The 19941-nt window shown below is 40.0% G+C and overlaps 1 protein-coding gene across 1 annotated transcript in view; it reads right to left on the bottom strand.

Moving 5' to 3' along the window:
• Positions 1 to 19941, bottom strand: part of LOC119543806 (aldehyde oxidase-like) — a 90499-nt gene that overhangs the window by 51084 nt on the left and 19474 nt on the right. The window contains 15 exon segments of the mRNA XM_037848662.1: positions 1436 to 1613; positions 4189 to 4315; positions 4690 to 4859; positions 9224 to 9316; positions 10908 to 11070; positions 12060 to 12244; positions 13295 to 13401; positions 14316 to 14409; positions 14605 to 14756; positions 14866 to 14958; positions 15635 to 15779; positions 16372 to 16452; positions 17099 to 17188; positions 18055 to 18116; positions 18988 to 19114. Coding sequence (XP_037704590.1) covers positions 1436 to 1613; positions 4189 to 4315; positions 4690 to 4859; positions 9224 to 9316; positions 10908 to 11070; positions 12060 to 12244; positions 13295 to 13401; positions 14316 to 14409; positions 14605 to 14756; positions 14866 to 14958; positions 15635 to 15779; positions 16372 to 16452; positions 17099 to 17188; positions 18055 to 18116; positions 18988 to 19114 — 1867 coding nt within the window.

The following is a 19941-nucleotide window of genomic DNA, read 5'->3' as shown; positions in this document are numbered from 1 at the left end:
AGATATAGAAATATAGATAAGTGTATGTGTTTGTGTATTTCCTAGTTCTGTCCACCAAGAGAGCCTAGAAATAATGACACTTGAGGAACAATGAACACACCTAGTACCCTGATCTTGGTACTAATGGTCATTCTCCACAAAAAGGAACCAGGGCTTTGTTGGGGAAATGGCTGAGTCCAGCGTTGGGAGTGAAAAAGTACAAGATAAGTCTGGAACATCTTGTACTTCCACAAAGCAAGGAAATGCTCAAAATATGTCTGGAACTTGTTCAAGGACACAATAGCCAGTTTGAACGTCAAAATGATTAATGGTATTTATGAATAACAGAATCCACAAGTCCATACAGTGATAAACAAGCAAATGGGGGAAGAAGAGAAATCTCTTTCTTACAGTAGAATGCCAACTAATAAATGCAGAAGGAATAGTAGAGTCAGAAAATAACCATTTAGCAACCATTGTAGAAATAACTGATTCAGGCTAAAATCATCACTAAATGCAACTAGAGGACAAGTTTTGGACAAGGAACAAGATATTTACATAGTTTTAAAGTATCCCCTGGCAAATACTTATTAACTATAAAGGGGAAAATGTAGTTTTATAGTGGAGTCTGTATGTTCTGGATCTAATCTGTTCATGCTGCTTTACCAACTCTCAATATTTTATTACTTAGTGAGTAACAGGAAACTATGACCTTCATGCAGAAGAATACTCTGCCATTTCATGGAAATGAGTCTGATAACCTTTGTAACTTTCTAACTCCTTTCTATAAAACAGGATAGAAAACCCAATTTGCCAATTTGTTTAGGTTGCCAAAATAACTGTAGGCATCATCTGATCTCTCACACACATTTAAGATACGTATTGAAGAATCTAAAAATAGTGAACACAATATTTGCTTCACAGAGAGTAGGAAGCGGGTGAATACAGAGAGCTATAGGACGTGTTGCTCTGTCCTGGACATTGTTGGCTGTCTATCCTATATTCCTCTCATTTCCCTGCTTCCAAACAATGTCTAGATTGAGATTCTCATCTACCATCCCATACGGCCCATGTGCTTCAACATATCTGACCCACCTGCAGTAACCAACAGGCCTTGCATTCCTCCAGCCAGTCACTCATCCAGAGGTGGGCATGTGGCCCACTTAGGCTGAATTGAACCTCAGGGCTCCTGCTTGCAGTACTGGGACAGCAGTGTTCTTGCTTGCTCATGGACATGAACAGGGAAGCTGGTAGCCCAGATTGCTCCCGGCTGCCATCCCACGACCATAAAGAAACCAACTGGGACAACATCTGTAACATGGGCAGCAGAGAGGAGAGGCAGAAAAGAAATGTTTCCAACACTGACTCAGTTAGAGGCCAATAAAGCCCCTGCTTCTGGAAGTCCTTAAAGTTGGATTTTCCTATTACTGTAGCCAAAGCATTTTAATGGATATACCAGTGATAATCTGCTCTTCTTGCCCACATATTGGCACCACCATCAAACTCATTACCTCGATTGTTAGGATCAGTGGTTCCAAATCCTGGTAGACAATCTTCACTCTCTTAGCAGCTCTCTTTGCCTGAACCTCAGACTCTGCAATCACGGCACAGACAAGGTGACCCACACAAAACATCTACAACACAGAAAGACATTTGTTCTCAAGAAGGCCAGGCCCCTGGTCATCATCTTTCCTTCATTTTCTTCCTCCTTCCCCCCTAGCACAGAAGGAGATAATACAGTAAGTGACCCACTCACATCAGTAATGACTATTACCACAGCACCTACGGTTAACAATGGCCTCAGTGGGGAAGGTACACTGGTCAGAGCTGGCCTGCTGACCCAGGCACAGCAGGAAGTTCAGGGCTCTGGAGGTGTCATGGACAGTGATGGCTGAGGAGGGGCAGGAGGGACACTGCTTCAAGCATAGCCGACTCAGGCTCCAGGCTGAGCTGATAGAGCTGCTCGAGGGCCAGCTGTCCTAGGAGAGCCAGGCACATGGCTTGAACTGTGACTACCGCACCACTGACAAGGATGTCTGAGAAAGGCAACACTTGGTGCTCCCGTCACATCCAAGGAGGGCTAGGAAGTCACAGCTCATCTCAACTAGAGAGAAGGAGGGGCAAGAGGGCATGGACTGGGGAGGGCAGTTCTGGGATAACACAACATTTCTGGGGGGGAAGGTGTCAGAGCACAGGTTTTTTGTGAAAAGACGTGAGACTATAGTAGCCAAGACACAACCATGTGTGGAGCAGCCCCTTTCCTGGAGGATGAGGGGGTGCAGCCAGCATCATTTCACCTGTAGGTGAGGTGACAGCCTCAGGAGTTTACATAGGGACCAGAAAGTTAGATGGAAAAAAAAGAACCAAGGCTACAGAAAGATAAAATAGTCCAGACTGGAAGAATGCACCTTGGCCATTTAGTTTTCTCTCGTATCTTATACCTTGATGATAATCAAACTGCTTCACTAAATTTTTAATCTTCTTTGTACTATTATGTACTTTTCACAATGAGCATATGGTTGTTTTATTGTCAGAGAAACATGGTATTAAATCCAATGGGGAGTTATTGCTTAATGGGTATACTCATTGGGGGGACTGAAAAAGTTTTGGTGATAGATGGTGGTAGTGGTAGCACATCATCATAAATGTAATTAATGCCACTGAACTGCACACTTAAAAATGGTTAAAATGGCAAATTTTATGCTATATATACGTAAACCTAATGAAAATTTTTGTAAAGTTAAATACAGAAGAAAAATTTGTTTGGTGGATGTGGGGAGGCAGTGTAAGGAGAGATAAAAGAAATAACATGGCAAAATACTGGTAATTGTTGAATCTAGGTAAGGGATCTATGGAGATTCATTGTTCTGTTCTCTCTATTTTTGTCTATGTTTAAAATTTCCACAATGAAATGCTTTTTAAAAGGCATAAAATTCTATACACAAAAGTTAAAAAAAGAAAGAAAAGAAAAAAGAATTAAACCGACAAAAGCAATCATTCACAACAGCTCTCTTCTCAGCTCTCCACAGATGTCTAGTTTGCCACTGTGACTCAGCCCCTGAGGCTCACAGTCCATGTAAACACACCTCAGAAAGCAAGTACTATATTATGTGTCCCAGAACAGCTTTGTTTGTTTAATTATCATTCATAGGAAGAACATAATTCCTATTGTCTTCTGCCAGTGCTGTGCAGCCCAGTTAAGGGGCAGTTCAACCTGGTGTTCAAACTCTTGATCATTAAGCTATCATTAAGCTTTCATTTTTATTATCTAAGTTGGCCAGTGAGAGCCAGTGGCAGCAACTGTTTCAAATTAGGAAGTTCTTTTGGCTAAAGCCTGAACTACAAAACCTGACTTATGTAGAAAACCTGCTGAACACTGCCCTTGCTGCATTTTCTGATAACCTAAGATACAGTAGCCAAAGTTTAAATAATCAGAAACTTTCAAATGGCAATAATGCAATCACTGTTCCTTTACTCATTTTCCCTACAATATTGGGAAGCAGCATGTGAAATATTCAGATGAATCACACACAGACCCTCACTCAAGGAATTTTACTAGGTAGGGAAAATATATGACGCAAATAAAAGAAACACAATAGAAAGTAGAAAGTGCATCAAGTGCACTAAAGAGCTCACTTTGTCTTCTCCACTGGAATGTAAGCTCCATGAGTGAAGGGGCCATACCTATCTTGTTCAGTTAAGTGGCCAGTCACAGAAGGTGCTCATTTAAAAATGGTAGTATGAACGAATGAATCATAGTGAGCTCAGAAGAGGGAAGGAGAACTTCTGGATTAAAGGAAGGGGAAAGGCTTCATGGCGGAGATACTGCTTGAATTTGGACTTGAATTTTGGACACAAAGACTGGGACTTTGGTGAGCAATTCTGGGGTGGGGGGCAGTGACGGGATTAGCAAATAAAAGTTATCATTATCTCTCTTCAGTTACTCTTCCATACTTACTAAGAGCATATTATCTTACTACTAGAAATTATAAAACATCAAAGTATCTTTTATATAAGTCAACTTCTTCTGTGAAAAATGAATATTTTTGTCTTAATTTAAGATTAGAATATATTGTTTTATAATAAGCATTCAAAATATTGGAATTCTTCATGATGTGTTGAAAGTAGAACTTTCAACTATCTTTAAGAAAATACAAGTGCTATTAGCTGAGGAAATTATTTTTTAAACAGAAAGCAAAAATGCAGTACCTCATCTGTCGCAAGAAGTGTCTCAGGTTCGCCTATATAGCTTAAGACGGTTATGCCATCAAGTTGTTCCCCGGTTTTAATGTCCACTACACCCGGCAGGCTGAGCGCTTCTGACAGATCAATAGACCTGGGTGAGAACACACAGCAGAGATCCTCAGAGCAGCCCATGCATCCCCAAGACCATCAAAATTGTAGTGATTTGGAGATAAGATATGACAGAGATATAAGATGCACCAAGGAACTGCCCCAACAGCTCTCTGCCAGACAACTGGGAAAAAATTCCCAGGATAATGGAGTTGTCATGTGGAGGGACAAATGGTAGTAAATTCTACATTTAGATCAATCATCTCCAATCTGCATTGGATTTCTCCAACCCTCTTCATAACAATACGTTTCACTAGCGGGGAAACAAGAAGTGGGTACCTTTTGCTAATAGTGTGGCTTACAAGTTACATGCAAGGCAATCATTAAGGCCTATTGGGTAAGAACTTGATCACTTACACAATCTGAGCATGAGCTCTTGAATTTGTTATAAAAATCAAGAAGAGCTCCTGGTCCACGGCAGGCATGTCATCACAGTAGATGGATTCACCTGTGGCATGGTTAATACCAGACAGATGCATGATGGGGTGGCCAACTGGATCTTGAGGAAGCTGCCTGGGGTCTGCATCCTATTTAATAAACAATCAACATATACTTCTTACATTTCTATACAGAAAATAGAAATAATCCTATTACACACATCTCCCATGAGAGGGTAACTATATAATTATATCCAAACCAGAACAATTTTGAGAATGAAAACAGCCATATTAATAATAACATAAGGAAAATAAGCTTAAACTGAGATCCCATGCAAGCTAGGATGTCTAGCCACCCCATACGTGTTGCTGCTGCTGTTTCCACTTTTTTCTGAATATAAACCACAGACATCTCTAACGGAAAAATCATTTGTGGAAATAAATGAATACAAATCTCTTCATGACAAAGTAAATTTATGTTTTCTTGCTAATGCTCATATATTTTTAAGAATTTGTATCAAAATTGTTTGTATCTAGGTATGGTTTATATATAGAAATATTTTACAGAGAAGTATGATGCTATAACTATGCTTATAGACAATAATGAGGGTATGCCTTCAACCAGAATAGTTGCTTTTCTTTCTCTATTTCGAATGAGGACTCTAAGAGATAATAGGTAAAATTTGTCATTTGGACAATCCTGGTAAAGAGTGAAGGCAAAGGGAGCTGCAAGTTGAGGAATGACTCAGTAATGTTACTCTTTCTTAGAAACACATGGAGTAAAATGTCTTGCTACTGGTTCTGTATGTACCATATATATGTTCTATTACCCAAAGTGGAGACTAAGAAACATAAAGTCTCCCCTGTATTTCAAATATGAGAGTTGTCGGCTCTTCTCTAGTTGGGTGGGTGATGGGAGAAGAAGAGGTGGAGTTATGAAGAAAGAAGAAGAGGCTGAGACATGATACCGGTAAAGCTCAGAGACTAGGGTGAAGGCTTTGCTGCCACAGGGGCTGGTGTTGGGAATCTGGGAGCTGGAAACTTCAGGGAAATTGCCAGCCCATAGGTGTCACGGCTACTTTCTAAAAGAAGATGGGCAGCTCTGGGCCTGGATCTCTTGACAATGGGCCTGACTGCAGGGCTGCCTGGAGCTCTGACTGTCTGGATCAGCACTGTGTTTGGTGCTAGGGCTGACCAGGGGCTTTCTCTGGAATTGTGGGGAGGGACATCCATCAGGTCAGCCAGGGTAAGGTCTGGGGACAGCAATGGAAGCCTTCCCTTTCTACCCCATTTGCTACTCCCCACTGCAGTTCACGGGGTCAGCCCCCAAAGCCCTGAGTTAGGCAGGGATTCCTTCCTTGAGATGAACCTCATCAGACCAGGCTACATCATATAGCATGAGGCAAGAAGATACAAGCCACCAACAGAACATATACTAGGGAATAAAAAAAGCAATTGAAGCTTATCTATTTCCAACTCAGTATAATTTAAGGTATCTGACCAATGAAAAGCTAAATATTTTTGTATTTCAGTACCACAATGTGCCATTTTAAAAGCATATTCAGTAACAGTCATTGGCCACTCCAATTTTTGCCACGTTATACAGTCCCAGTCTTTATCATCTATCTTTACCTCTGGTGTCATACATTCTCCTATCCCACTTCTTTCAGCTTTACTCACAGACATCTTTGTTCAGTGTACTTACAATACTGTGCTACCATCACACAGTATTATGCTATCTATTTCTGGATCTATGCAATCAATCCTAAACATTCTGTAGTCCTTCAGCATCAAATGGCTGGTCTCTGCCCTCTTTCTATCTCCTGGTCACCTGTGTTGTCAGCTTTTAACTCCCAAAGTTTATTCATTAATGTCTGTTCATATTAGTGAGACCATACAGAATCTGTCCTTTTGTTTCTGGCTAACTTCACTCAACATAATGTCCTCAAGGTTCATCCACATTATTACATGATCCATGTCTTTGTTCTGTCTTACAGCTGCATAATATTCCATCATGTGTATATACCACAGTTTGTTTATCCACTCGTCCTTTGATAGACATTTGGGCTGTTTCCATCTCTTGGCAATTGTGAATAATGCTGCAATAAATATCGGTTTACAAATGTCAGTTTGTGTCTTAAGTTTCAGTTCCTCTGAGTATATACCTAGCAATGGAATAGCTGGGTCATATGGCAAATCTATATTTAGCTTCCTGAGGAACCTCCACACTGTCTTCCAGAGTGGTTGCACCATTCTACATTCCCACCAACAATGAATAAGTGTGACTCTTTCTCCACATCCTCTCCAGCACAGCCTCCCCCTCCCCAGCCCGAGGTTCTGGGGGAATGTGCGGATGTGTTGGACATCCTCACCTGGACTGGTGTTGATGTTGTCACAAACATCGGGACTGGCGGTTTGATGTGCTGAGCCCTCGATCATGGGACTTGCCCTTATGAAGCTCGTTACCGCAAAGGAGAGTCTAAACTTGCATGTAATGGTGCCTAATAGTCTCCCCCTGAGTACCTCTTTGTTGCTCAGATGTGGCCCTCTCTCTCTCTAACTGAGCCATCTCGACAGGTGAACTTGCTGCCCTCCCCCCCACGTGGGACCCAACTCCCAGTGTTGCAAATCTCCCTGGCAATGCAGAATATGACTCCCGGGGATGAATGTGGACCTGGCATCGTGGGACTGAGAGTATCTTCTTGACCAAAAGGGGGATGCAAAATGAGACGAAATAGTTTCAGTGGCTGAGAGATTTCAAATGGAGTCGAGAGGTCACTCTGGTGGACATTCTTATGCACTATATAGATAACACCTCTTAGGTTTTAATGTATTGGAATAGCTAGAAGTAAATACCTGAAACTACCAAACTCCAACCCAGCAGTCTGGACTCCTGAAGATAATTATATAATAATGTAGATTACAAGGGGTGACAGTGTGATTGTGAAGACCTTGTGGATCACACCCCTTTATCTAGTGTATGGATGAGTAGAAAAATGGGGATAAAAACTAAAGGACAAATGGGGTGGGATGGGGGGATGATTTGGGTGTTCTTTTTTCACTTTTATTTTTTATTCTTGTTCTGGTTCTTTCTGATGTAAGGAAAATGTTCAAGATAGATTGTGGTGATGAACGCATAACTATGTTATCATACTGTGGACAGTGGATTGTATACCACGGATGATTGTATGGTGTGTGTGAATGTATTTCAATAAAACTGAATTTAATTAAAAAAAAAACACACAAAACATATTCAGTACATATTGACAACAAATGAGACATCCCAATAGACCTAAAATGGTATTCATTTTAATCATTGCTGAAGATTTTCCACTTTCAAAGTAAGTCATGGTCTAATGAACCGCATAGGAATGAAAGAAAATGATTGTAGCTGTCTAGGATCCCCTGATCAAATAGCACATTTTCTTTTCATGCAGATATTTTGCTTTCTTTTCCTGTCTGAACATTTGGAGTTAATTTAACAAATACAAAAACAGAAGAGAGCCGTAACTATAATGGGAAACTTGATGTAAAAATAACTGAAAAATACAGTTCTCTGATGCCCTCTGCTGCTCAAGGAAATCAAGAACAGTGGGCCTCATCCATTGCCAACCTACTTGAGGAAGTTAAAAAAAAATAAAGCTTCATCTTGAGCTACGTCTACAATTCCCCAGGGAGGGGGTAGGCCTGGAATATTAGGGGGAAAGGTGAGTGTCATGTGTAAATTGAAAACATTTTCCGCATTATTGCTATTTGGAAAAAAAAAAAAACTATTTTTTTTCATAATATAAATGACAAGAAGTAAAATGTCAAGCAACTTTAGAATAAAGATTAGACAGGAAATTGTGTGATTTCTACAACTAACTTCGCATAAGGAGTATGTGCAAGATGCACTGAACTAATTCCTATTGCATACAAACAAGCATTTATTGTTTCAATGTTCATATTTGTTTTACTTAAATATAAACTTCAATTTTATAGTTATTACAATATACATAAAATGAAGTAGTAAGTCCCCCACCCCTTCCTTGTCTTTCTGGTTGTTGAGTTCATCCTGACTTTATAAGCTAGAAATAAGTTACAACTTGGCCCAGACACCATTAAATAAAGGTGGACTTAAGGCTACAAATGTAGGGGAATAGGAAAAATATCACCTTGGTGATACTCTGACTTCCAGAATGCCTAGGGCAGAAAGCACGTGGCCAGCTAGCTAGTTCATTTGTGTTGGTGATACTAGGTCACGGTACAATGCACACGACCTTCAAGAGCAAAATAGATATTTTTCTTTAAAATTACCAGTCCTTTGATTTATTTTTAGTTGCAATTCTTCATTGATCTGAAAACTTTAACACTAAAGGAGGGTGTGAAGTCACCAGAAGGGGAGCTTGTGTTTATAAAGCGTGAGAATCACTGAGACACAGGTGGGATTACAGAGCCACAGGTGAAGGAGCTACTGAGCAAATCCCTGGAATTAAAAAACAAAAAACAAAAAACAAAACAAAAAAGCCACTAACCTGGTACTTGAATATACTCCAGTAATGCTTGGAATGGATATCTTCTAAAGCACTTTCATAGTTATCTGCAAGGCTAGGATAGTGAAGAGGGTCCTGAAAAGTTGAGCAGTTGTAGATATTTAAAATGTGCCAGAATGGCTTTGGGAGGGAGGCTAAGGCAATTCTTAGCAAACATCTCACTGGGTTCAGAAGCCTGGGGCTACAGGCAGCTCTCTGATCTCAAGGATGTGAACTCTGAAAGGTACAGACCTACTACAACATGTTAGGAAAAGCCAAATGAATATAATATACTACTGGCCTATAACATCTCTATGTTTCTGATGACTATCTCACATACTTTCCTAAAGACTTTGAGGACATACGAACTAATAAAACAGGAACATAGAAGTTAGTAAATTAAAGAGAACAGAAGAGAATACTTAAACCAGGAAGAAATCAGAGCAAAAGGACATCATTGCGAGTGAGCCTCAAACTTTGCTCTGTACCACCTGGCAAACTGCATAGAAAGGAAAATGTGGAAGGCTGCATGCCCGCTATTCCTGGTCCTTGGGAAAAACACTTCTTAGACGTGAGGGAAAGTGGTCATTTTGATCTTTATATGAAACTTGGAACAATATACCCAACAATTATTTTTATAATTAAAAAAATTTAATAAAAAGGAAAGCCAATAAAGGATTTTCAAAGGGAGGGAGTTGACATAAAGGTATTAAACTCCAAGGCAGACATTTTAAATTATATCACTTGATTTACCAAGAAATTGTATTAGTTTGCTATAAATTAGACGAGGCTACAATTGACTATACTTAATCTCTTTTGATTACCTGGTGACATATATACTTACATATGTTTTCAAGCTTCCATTCTAAAAACAATTTGATACAACTCTTTCGGTTCTTAGTGGGTCCCGTCTATAATGAGAAGATACTCTCAAAAGAAATAAGAGAGAATTTTGTGTCTCTTGTTTAAAGTGATCACAATAATCTCTATACCACATGAAGGGTGTTCTTGGCTTCTAGTCTACATTGGTCAGCTGATTGTAGCATGGGTTAGCAAGGTCAATATTGTTTAATTTCCCTTTGGTCTAGCAAATTATTCAGAGAAATTCTGTTCATAGTGTAACCTCCCTAGCCAACAATCTTATAACTCTAATCATTTGTTATAAAGACAAAAGAATACCTGGACTATAATTACTACTATCAGGACTGCTAAGAAGTTTTCATTACGTCCCTCTGAAGGGATCATATTAAGCCCCTTTCCTGTAATGACCCATTTCATGACAAGCATGTGGAGTGGCTGCCATCTTCATACTAAAGGTGAGAGGAATGAATCTGAACCCAGAGAGGAGAGTCAAAAGCGTGAAGGTAAACCTCAACAAGGTAAGGAAATGCTTTACTAGGGAAAATGTATTCAAATAACTAAGAATTTTTCTGCACACCATCTAGAAAAACAACAGGTCAGAAACAAAACTGAGTGGTATAAAACAAAATCCTGCACAACTCTGAGCTGTATTTGCAATTCTTTCCCAAACTCACACCCCATCAACAAACATTCTGATGTTTGCCCAGCAAGCCTGTAAATATTCTATCTATATTCTAGGCTATTTGGCAGGGCTTGTTTTCTGTACTTTGGCTGTCACTATAGCCCCTAGCACTGGGAAAGCTAATACATTGTCAGTTCTGTTTACCATCTTCTTCAAAATCTGTGACACTTCCAGGTAAAACTTGAAGAGGAAGCTGACGATGAGAATCCTCTTGAATTCCACCCTCCCACCTGGAGCCGGGCCTGGGAGGGAGACTTCGTCCAGAACCAGCCTGCAGGCTGCATCCAGCATCTCTTCATTCCAGGGCCTGGGTGAGTCAACAGAGAAGACTTGCAGCCTGACAGAACTCATTACCTCTCAGGTTCCACCAACATGTAAGACAAACAATGATGGTCTCATGCAGGAATTAAGAGTACAAGCTACAGGATCAGGCAACCCGACTTCAAGTCATTGCTCCATCACCCACAAGGTGTCTGAAAGGGCCTGGCCACTTCCACATGTGCAAAAGGGGAACAGTAGTAGCACCCACCTCACAGGAAATAAATGACAATCTGTGGCAGCCCAGTGGTAACTGACCCTACATCACTAAAGTGCTTACTGAATGCTAGGCTCTGCTTTAAGCACTTTGTGTGTGTGCTCATTCATTTAACCTTCTCAACTGCTTTGTGAGGAAGGTATGATGAGCTCCTTTTGACAGATGAGGAAACTGAGGTACCATGAGGCTAAGTAAGCTGACTGAGATCACTTAGTTACAAGAGGTCAAGCTGAGATTTGGACCCAGGTGGCCCGAATGACTCAAATTCATGTTCTTCCACTGCTCAGTATCTCCTGAATGGTACCTGATACCTAGTAAATGCTGAAGAAACATTAGCTATTAGTATTACCTATAGAAATAAAAAGTGAGTCGAGCAAATGCATTTAGCAATTTCTTGTAGAACAAACTCACATAATCTATTTTTCATCATGGGAATTTATTTTCCACAATAAAGAATACACATTTTACTCATGTGGCTTACTCCGTCTGGGTGCTATACATTATTGGGAGTTAAGCTGTTTCCCTCTCTCTCTCCTTTCCTTCCACATATGTGCACACACTCACACACACACAGACATAGTATATATTAACCACTGCGGGATTCACTAAAATCAAGACATATGGAAATATAGTTACACACAATCATGAAATCTTACTGGAATTCCATGCCATTACATAGAAAGGTACTAAGCATTTTTCTTCTGGTAATTACATCTCACCACAAAAAAACCTGCTTCTTTATTTAGTGTTTAAGGGCATACCTTCCGACGAGTTTCTGGCAGGAATTTTTTGCACAGATGATGGTTGGACCAACACCTCCATAGCAGATGGAAAACTCTCTAATGATGCCTTCCCCTTCTCCAAAGAAGACTCTCATTCCAGAATTGACTATTGCTAGTGCATTCTGTTGCCGCTGGGCTTGTCAGAAGGCTGACACAAATTCCCACTGAAAGCAAAAGTTAAGTAGTACATGTAGACACACACTGAGTGCCATCTATGTGCTAGGCAGATTATATCTGCTGCTTCTTTTGATCCTCCTCAAACCCTCCAAGGCAAGCTTGATTATTCCCACTTTACGGATGAAGAACCTAAGGCTCTGAGCGACCCAGCAAGTAGCTCAGGGTCAGATTGAAATCAGGATTCAAACCCAACGCTGTCTGATTCCAAAGTACTTATTCTTTCCACTAAGTTCTATTGAAAAAGTGGTGGGTTTTTAGCCTTTTTTCCCAAATTCCAAGATATAACTAGAAGTATATTGTTTAAGTTTTATTTAGGAAACAGAGTTATGGACAAAGATATTTTAAAAAATCTGTTAGATATATACACACAATGGAATATTACTCAGCCATAAAAAGGAATGAAGTTCTGATACATGCTACAACATGCATGAAACTTTAAGACACTGTGCTGAGTGAAATAAGCCAGACATAAAAGGACAAATATTGTTTGATTTCACTTATGTGAAATACCTAGAAGAGGTCAATTCATAAAGACAGAAAGTGGATTAGAGACTACCAGAGATTGGGGGGGGGGGGTGTTGGCAATTATTGCTTAATAGGTACAGAGGTGATGAAAAATTATGGAAATGGATAGTGGTAGTGGTTGTACAGCATTGTGAATATAATTAATGCCTCTGAATTGTTCACTCAAAAAGCTTAAAATGGCAAATTTTAAGTTATGTATATTTTACCACAGTTAAAAAATGAAAAATACATTTATTAGTAACTTTAGAGTTTAAGAGAGAGAGAGAGAGAAACAGAGAGAGAGAGAAAGGCAAAATAAAGGTCTCCTAATTCTAGAAACTATAGGGGAGTACTTAACACAAGTAAAAGGTAACTATTCACAATTCTTTTTAAGATAATGACCTCAAACTACTTCCTGAAATTGGGCTCTATCTTCCCAGGAAACACACAATGCTTTCTAAACCCACTATGTTTTGGAATAGACAAGCTGTAGGCTCACAGGTAAAACCAGGACACTGGAAGGACATTCTCACCTTCCTCGAGTAGGGGATGTTCACTGAGATCAGGATTTCTTCAGGCTTAAGGTCTGCTTTGGGGCTCTTTCTGAGAAACTGCTCATTTAAAGGAATCTGCCGTTCTCCTTTTGTGGAAAGAAATCACACTTTCCCAGGAATCTATTCTGTTTATTAATCAATCAAAAGACCAAAACTTGGGATATAGTTCTCCCCAAAACCCAAGGTAACTGGTTGTTTTGGGGAGGAAGTGGTCTTCCTGTGCTTAACAAATCTTTTGTCCTATAAAGCATCTTCTAATATTCCTTCCAGTCTAGGAAACACTTTTTTTTTTTTTTTTTTTCTGGCCTTGCTTGCTGGTTTATAAATAAAATTATCCAGCAGAGGAGCCCAAGTTTTCAAGTAGAACAGGACCTTAGTAGTCATCTTCCTGAACAGCACAGTTTACTTTGAGCTTTAGAAGTAGGGAGTAGATCTTAATATTCCTTTTAATATATTGGTCAAGTCATTCAACAAATGTTTATTGATTATAGAAAGGAACTCTGCTAGGTCCCAGACATACAAAGGCAACTAAACAACTGACCTTTCATGATTTTATGGACAGCGAATTTCTGTCTTATTTATTTACCCTGTTATCCAGCATCCAAAGAACTTTAATACATAGATTCTCAATATAGAATCAATATATTGGGGGAGGAACCATTTAAAGCTATAACAAAACATAATTCGGGCAAGAAGGCTAAGAAGCTTTTGATGTCTATACTCATATCACAAAAGCTGTTTCTTGTTGTATGCCTTTTAAAAGAGATGTTACTTAAATTGAAAACTCGGAATGCAAACCTTCCCCAACTAAGATGACACATGATCACAAAAAGAAAGAGATGAAGATACTGAGGTCGTGTGGTATTAGGATCAGACTGACCAACTTTGCCAGCACAGAGAGGCAGAGAGTCACTTGCAAAATAAGACTTCCTGCCACCACAGAAAGAAGAAAGGACAGAAGAGCAGGTTTAGTCATCTCCAAGCAAGAGCTGTCACTTACCTTTGGAAAGCAAGTTGAGGGTACAATTGCCCACAGCCAGGAGAGGGTTCAGGTCTGAATCTAGGTGTCTGCTCATGATGTGGCCACCTAAAGACTTTTTAAAAATTATGAGTTATTTTCTCCCCAGGAGTATAATTACCAAAAACAAAAAGTGCTAAAATAAATGTTAAGCAAGGGATTGGAGAAGAATTCTTTTTGCCTATTCCAAAAGAGTGGCAATGTCATGATTCATAAGGAACAGTCACCCAGGGGACACACACCAGGGAGTTCACTGTCATCAAATACGTACAGCCATGCTTCTGATCTGTGACCCGGCCAGAGTTCCCAGATGCTTCAAGAGAGCACGGTGTGTCTGTGTCTTCTCTTCTGGGAGCTTCAGGATCACATCAGCCAGGATGTCCTTCACCTGAGCCAGGCTGAGGCTGGCACCTATGGTCAGCCCTGAAAGGAAGTCATTTGAAAATAATGCAATGTGATCACCACTGACCTCAAGATGTCTATTACATTAGAGCTACAAACAGGGGATGTTTATACTGAAATGAAAACTCACCATTACATGTATGGTTCACAACACAACGTTCTTCAGTTCTATCAGGAGAAATAATAACTGGGTGAAAGACACCTTTAAATTTCACTTCAGGTCCTAAAGGATTTAGAAAGGAAAAAAAAGACTAGGATGAAGGGGACAAATGACCTTTATAATTTTGAAACTGTGATTAAAATTTATGTCTTTAAATATATAAAATCTTCATCTCTTTCAACTCATCTGGGTATTGCCAAGTCACACATATAGTGAATGGATGGTTTGCATTAAACTTGGTAGAGTCTTTGGAATTGTCAGCCTTAAAACTTTGGCTGTGTGGCATCTGCAAAAGTCTCTTCGGGAGGACTCTGGGGGCTCCTCAGAGAGACAGGCAGTCAAACAGAGCCTACATTGGATACAACAAAAATCCTGTTAGTACAGTTTAAGAAAAACATACAACAGTTATTGAGGACCACCAAGAGAGGAAACAAAGAGCAATTTCAAATACAAGCCCCAAATCAAGCCCTAATGGAAAGGCAGGAGGGCTGTCACTGGAAACCCTGCTGCTGATTAGCTACGGAGCAAGCCTCTTACAGGCAACTCTGTTAGGGACAATGGGGATTTATCTATTTAAAGGTAGTTTGATGGTCTCTTGAGCCATGCTGGGGAAGTTGAGTCTAAATGACTAAAAAAACTATTTCAGGCTGCTTTTCCAGAGAACACACAATACGTGAGTTTTTCCCCCAAAGCCATTTTCCTCAGTTTCTCCATAAGAAGGCCCTGGGGTTCTACATACCCACAGAGGTGTTCCCCAGGACAACAGGAGCCTGGGGATACTTGACTTTAGCTTCTAGAAGTTCCTTCAGGCTCACTGGAGAAATCCATTTCATTCTATCTCCACCAAAAACCCTGGTCCTCTGTGGTTGTTTCCCAGCCATCATCTGTTTCAAAAGTAACGGGGATTCAAGATCACCTTGTGCCAACATTTCCACCTGTTTCTGTTCTATCTTTGTGGGACTAGAGAAAGGAAATACAGATCTTTTTTAAAAAGTGGTGGGGGGACATAAAAGTAGAGTTTCATTAGGAATCAGAATTCAGTATGCAAGTATGACAAGATTTTTCTTCTTCTGGGACCATACATATATATCTTCTCTTCATTGATGTGATATCTCAAAGGAATTCATTTTAATGTTTAAAAATATTTTAACAGGCTTAATTTTGTCAAATTGTTCTATGGAAGAACAGTAGAACTAGAAAACAGTCTACATGTACAAATGTTGGTATGTCATTTCATGACATTTTTAATAGATCCTATCTTCTGCTTCTTACAGTCAACTCAACTGTCCCTCGTGGTGACTCCCCCTTCATCCCCCCACCTCTGCCTGGGTCCCATTCTCTTTCAACCTTGGGCTAACAATGTCAGATGAGTATTACTTATTTGCCAATCAGCTCTTGAGGGGATCCATAAGCAAAAACCCTTCCCGACATTTCACCCTGAATTCCTCTAGGATAGCCCAACACTGCCTTGCTTACCATTAGCTCTGGAGGAAATATCAATTCCTGGGTTGGGTCCAATGGCAGAAACTCCTCTTCTGAGAAGAGTTTTGCACTTGTCTGAAAAAGAGAAAGTACCAAAGTTATTGTCATCAGGTAACTACTTTAAATTCTTTGTAGAATGAGGTAGGAGGAGGACAGACATGCATTCAGAGCAAGCAGACAGACAAGCAAGCAGATGACCAGTTACAATCCCTGGGCTCTGGTCATGTCACGTGCTCTGACACACTCCTGGTCTGTGTATAGCAACTCAGTGCAGATGTCAGTGGGCCTCCCTGCACATCCTCTGTGCCGGCTGGGGACACTAGAGGAGGCAGGCTGCGGCACCCAGCACAGCCGAGAACAAGAACATTTCCTGAAATGCTACCTATCCTCTCACTACTCCCTCTGCCTGCTCTTCCACTTCCCTGACATCTCCACTTCAAATTCTGGCACTTGAAAAAGGACTTCAACAGGCTTGTTTAAACAAAGGCACTCTAAGAGATCAGAGTGTTTGCTCTCCCATAGACAGCTGTATTTGAACAGGAGTAATAACTGCAATGAGGGACATGTTGCTAGGATAGAAACTTTTTTGGTAGAGGTGAAGTGAGACTGAGAGAGGGGACATGTTGACATACCTCAAATTAACCAACTTGGGCCATCATCTATCCTTTCTAAGAGTATAGGTTTACTAAGAAAACTTTACAAAAATTTATATTTCACTGACCTTATCTTCTTCCTCGAATCCTGGTAATCCATTTATTCCTTGATCCAAACAGTAAATCCCATTTTCTTTACTTTGACAGCAGCCAGTAGTCTAGGGAGTGAAAAAAGTAAAAAACAAAAACAAAAATTTACTACTGATTCTGGGAAGTATTAAAAAAAGTGGGTGACTGCCAGTTGAAACATAATATGAATCAATATTGTTAGATGTCATGAAAGAGCCATTTGTACTAATACCCAAACTAACTTCTAATAAAAAATATAAGCTTGTAAGAAATTTTGAATAGTAGTGATCATTAAATAAGTTAAACTACAAAAAGATCTTAAAACAGAGCCTGACATTGCTATATGTATCAACAGCTACTAACTGTTAACATTTACTATTTCAGATATTATTTTAAATAAATATTAACAAGTATTATTATTACCACCCTTTTCTGCTCCATAATGTGATGAGTTCATAGTTGAACTTCCAAAGGGCAAGCTTATGTCCCTCATTTTCAAAGTTGTTTGTTCATTCATTCATCAACAAATATTTATTGGGTGGCCACTCAACAAAGCATGGTGACTAGCCCTGGAGATACACAGCCTCTGCTGTAGAGATGCCCATAGTCCAATAAAGAGACAGAAGAGCAATCAAGCAACTACATATGCCACAGCCTGACCAACACTGTGAAGGGGCATGCACAGAGGCTCCAGGCACACCAGGGAAGAGGACCCAACCCAGACGAACGGGTCAGGAGAGACCCCTTGGACTCAGTGACCTGGAGCCAATGTCAAAGAGCTTTGGTGCTCATGATGTAACTATGGGCAAACTCAATGGATGAGGGTAAGTACCCTACCCAAGACCAAATAAAAACAGCAATTATAGACTTTGAGGTAAGAAGCAGCCTTGTATTAGTAACCATGGTCGTTCCCTCACATCTGACAACTCCTACTCAAGAATGTGTTCTTTCCTACTTTACAGAAAGTCTTACATGCATCTACTATGGGCCTGTATCCAGTGCAATGACACAGGTTACCTGAAGGAGAAAAACCCAGCTCTGTTAATCAAGTAACCTAGGTAGAGGCACAGTCTGCCAAATGTATATTGAAATAAGACCCCATCCAAGAAGGAAACTCCATTTGATATTTTGGTCTACCTAATCTACAAATTCACATTTTTCCATCTGTGATTTAGGAGATTTGGTTGTGAGTCTGAGACATGAAACAGCTCCTGGTACTTCCTGTCAACAGTTTTTATATCCTCTGCTTGTGACAAGTGCTCAAAGAACACAATGATTTCAAGCCCAAAACTCTTCACCTCTAATCATATTCAAGAGCTAAGCTTGCAGTTGATAGAACAAAGATATTGTAGAGCAACAACGATATTTATTACACTTTGGAAGCAACTGGGCTCACTGCTTCACAATAAATCATTAAGCCAGTGTTCAAGCCAGTGTTTTTCTCACAAGCAGCCTTCTGATATTTAATATGGTGGGGCAGCCTGCAGAGATAACTGGACTCTTTCCAAGGGCAAATGAATAAACTGACTTTCAACTGATCATAAAAACAAGCAAACAATAAAAGAGGGAGGGGGACTCTTTTAAATTAAGATATACTTAAGAGATACATCATCTCATTGCAACGTGTCCTTTGAATACTAATTTGAACAAATCAACTCCTCCACTTACTGATGGCATAACAATTAGTAAATTACTCTCTCAAACTTCAGTTTCCCCATCTGTAAAATGGGTGTAATAGCAATGCCTATCTTATAAAATTATTCTGAGGATTAAATGAGATAATCTGCATTCAACATTTAATACAGTAGGTGGCACATGGTAGGTGCCCCAAATTTCCTATCATTATTATTATTACTCAAAAATACAAGTACCCACACATAGAACCTACCACCAAGGGTATCAGTTAACTGATCCAGAGAGGGCTCCGAGTGGTTCCTCAGCAGTGTGTATATGGACATCACCATCCTGGGGGTGCAGAATCCACACTGGGTGCTGTGACACTTGGCAATCCTCTCCTGGAAGCACAGAAAGGTTAAAACTGCAGAATCTTGGGTCCATCCCAGAACGACTTAATCAGAATCTGCATTTTAACAAGATCCCTAAATGCTATTAGGCCTCACCGACTTTTGTGCTTCCTTAAGGCAGTGGTTCTCAGCATTACCTGGGGAGCTTTAAAATTTCTAAGACCCAAGCCACATCTCAGAGGGGTTGGGTTTGGGGGTGGGAGAGAAGCCATATTGTTTTTATAGGCCCCAGGTGGTTCCAATGTGCCCTCCAGGTTGGAAATCGCTGCAATAAGGGTTACTCCCTGGAAATCCTTCAGAGAAATGAACAGATTACATTCAAGTTGAGAAACAGTAAAAAAATTAATCTCAAAGTATTTCTTGAGTACCTTTTATCCTCCCACTACAGTCTTTGCAGTGTGCCATTGTCAATCCAGAGACCATCAAGAAGAATCCATTACCTTTATTTCTCTTTCATACCATTTTTTCCCTGAGAATTTTCTCTTGTCTAATTTATAATGTATACCCCCATTTGGGAGCTGTCTTCCAGCTGTACTGTAACAACAGGAGCACTGCCTCAGTTACTAAATGACAGGAAGGGTGTTTGTAGGCCTGTGTGTGGCCAAGGCTCACGAGAGCATCCAGGCAGAATTCTCTCCTCCAAGTAATGAGGTTTCACAGAAAATAAAGAGAATGCAAGATTCCTTCAAATCTAGAGAATTTAAAGTTTCACCAATTTCTCTGTTGCCCCCATCTCTTCCTTATTCCACCCTCTCCTCATAAGTGACCTTCATTAACTTAAATTAAAACCAAGTAGCAACAGCATTATTTTGAGTATT

This window comes from Choloepus didactylus, chromosome 9, assembly GCF_015220235.1.
Source record: "Choloepus didactylus isolate mChoDid1 chromosome 9, mChoDid1.pri, whole genome shotgun sequence".
NCBI lineage: Eukaryota > Metazoa > Chordata > Mammalia > Pilosa > Megalonychidae > Choloepus > Choloepus didactylus.
This window is presented reverse-complemented; position numbering and strand designations above follow the sequence as displayed.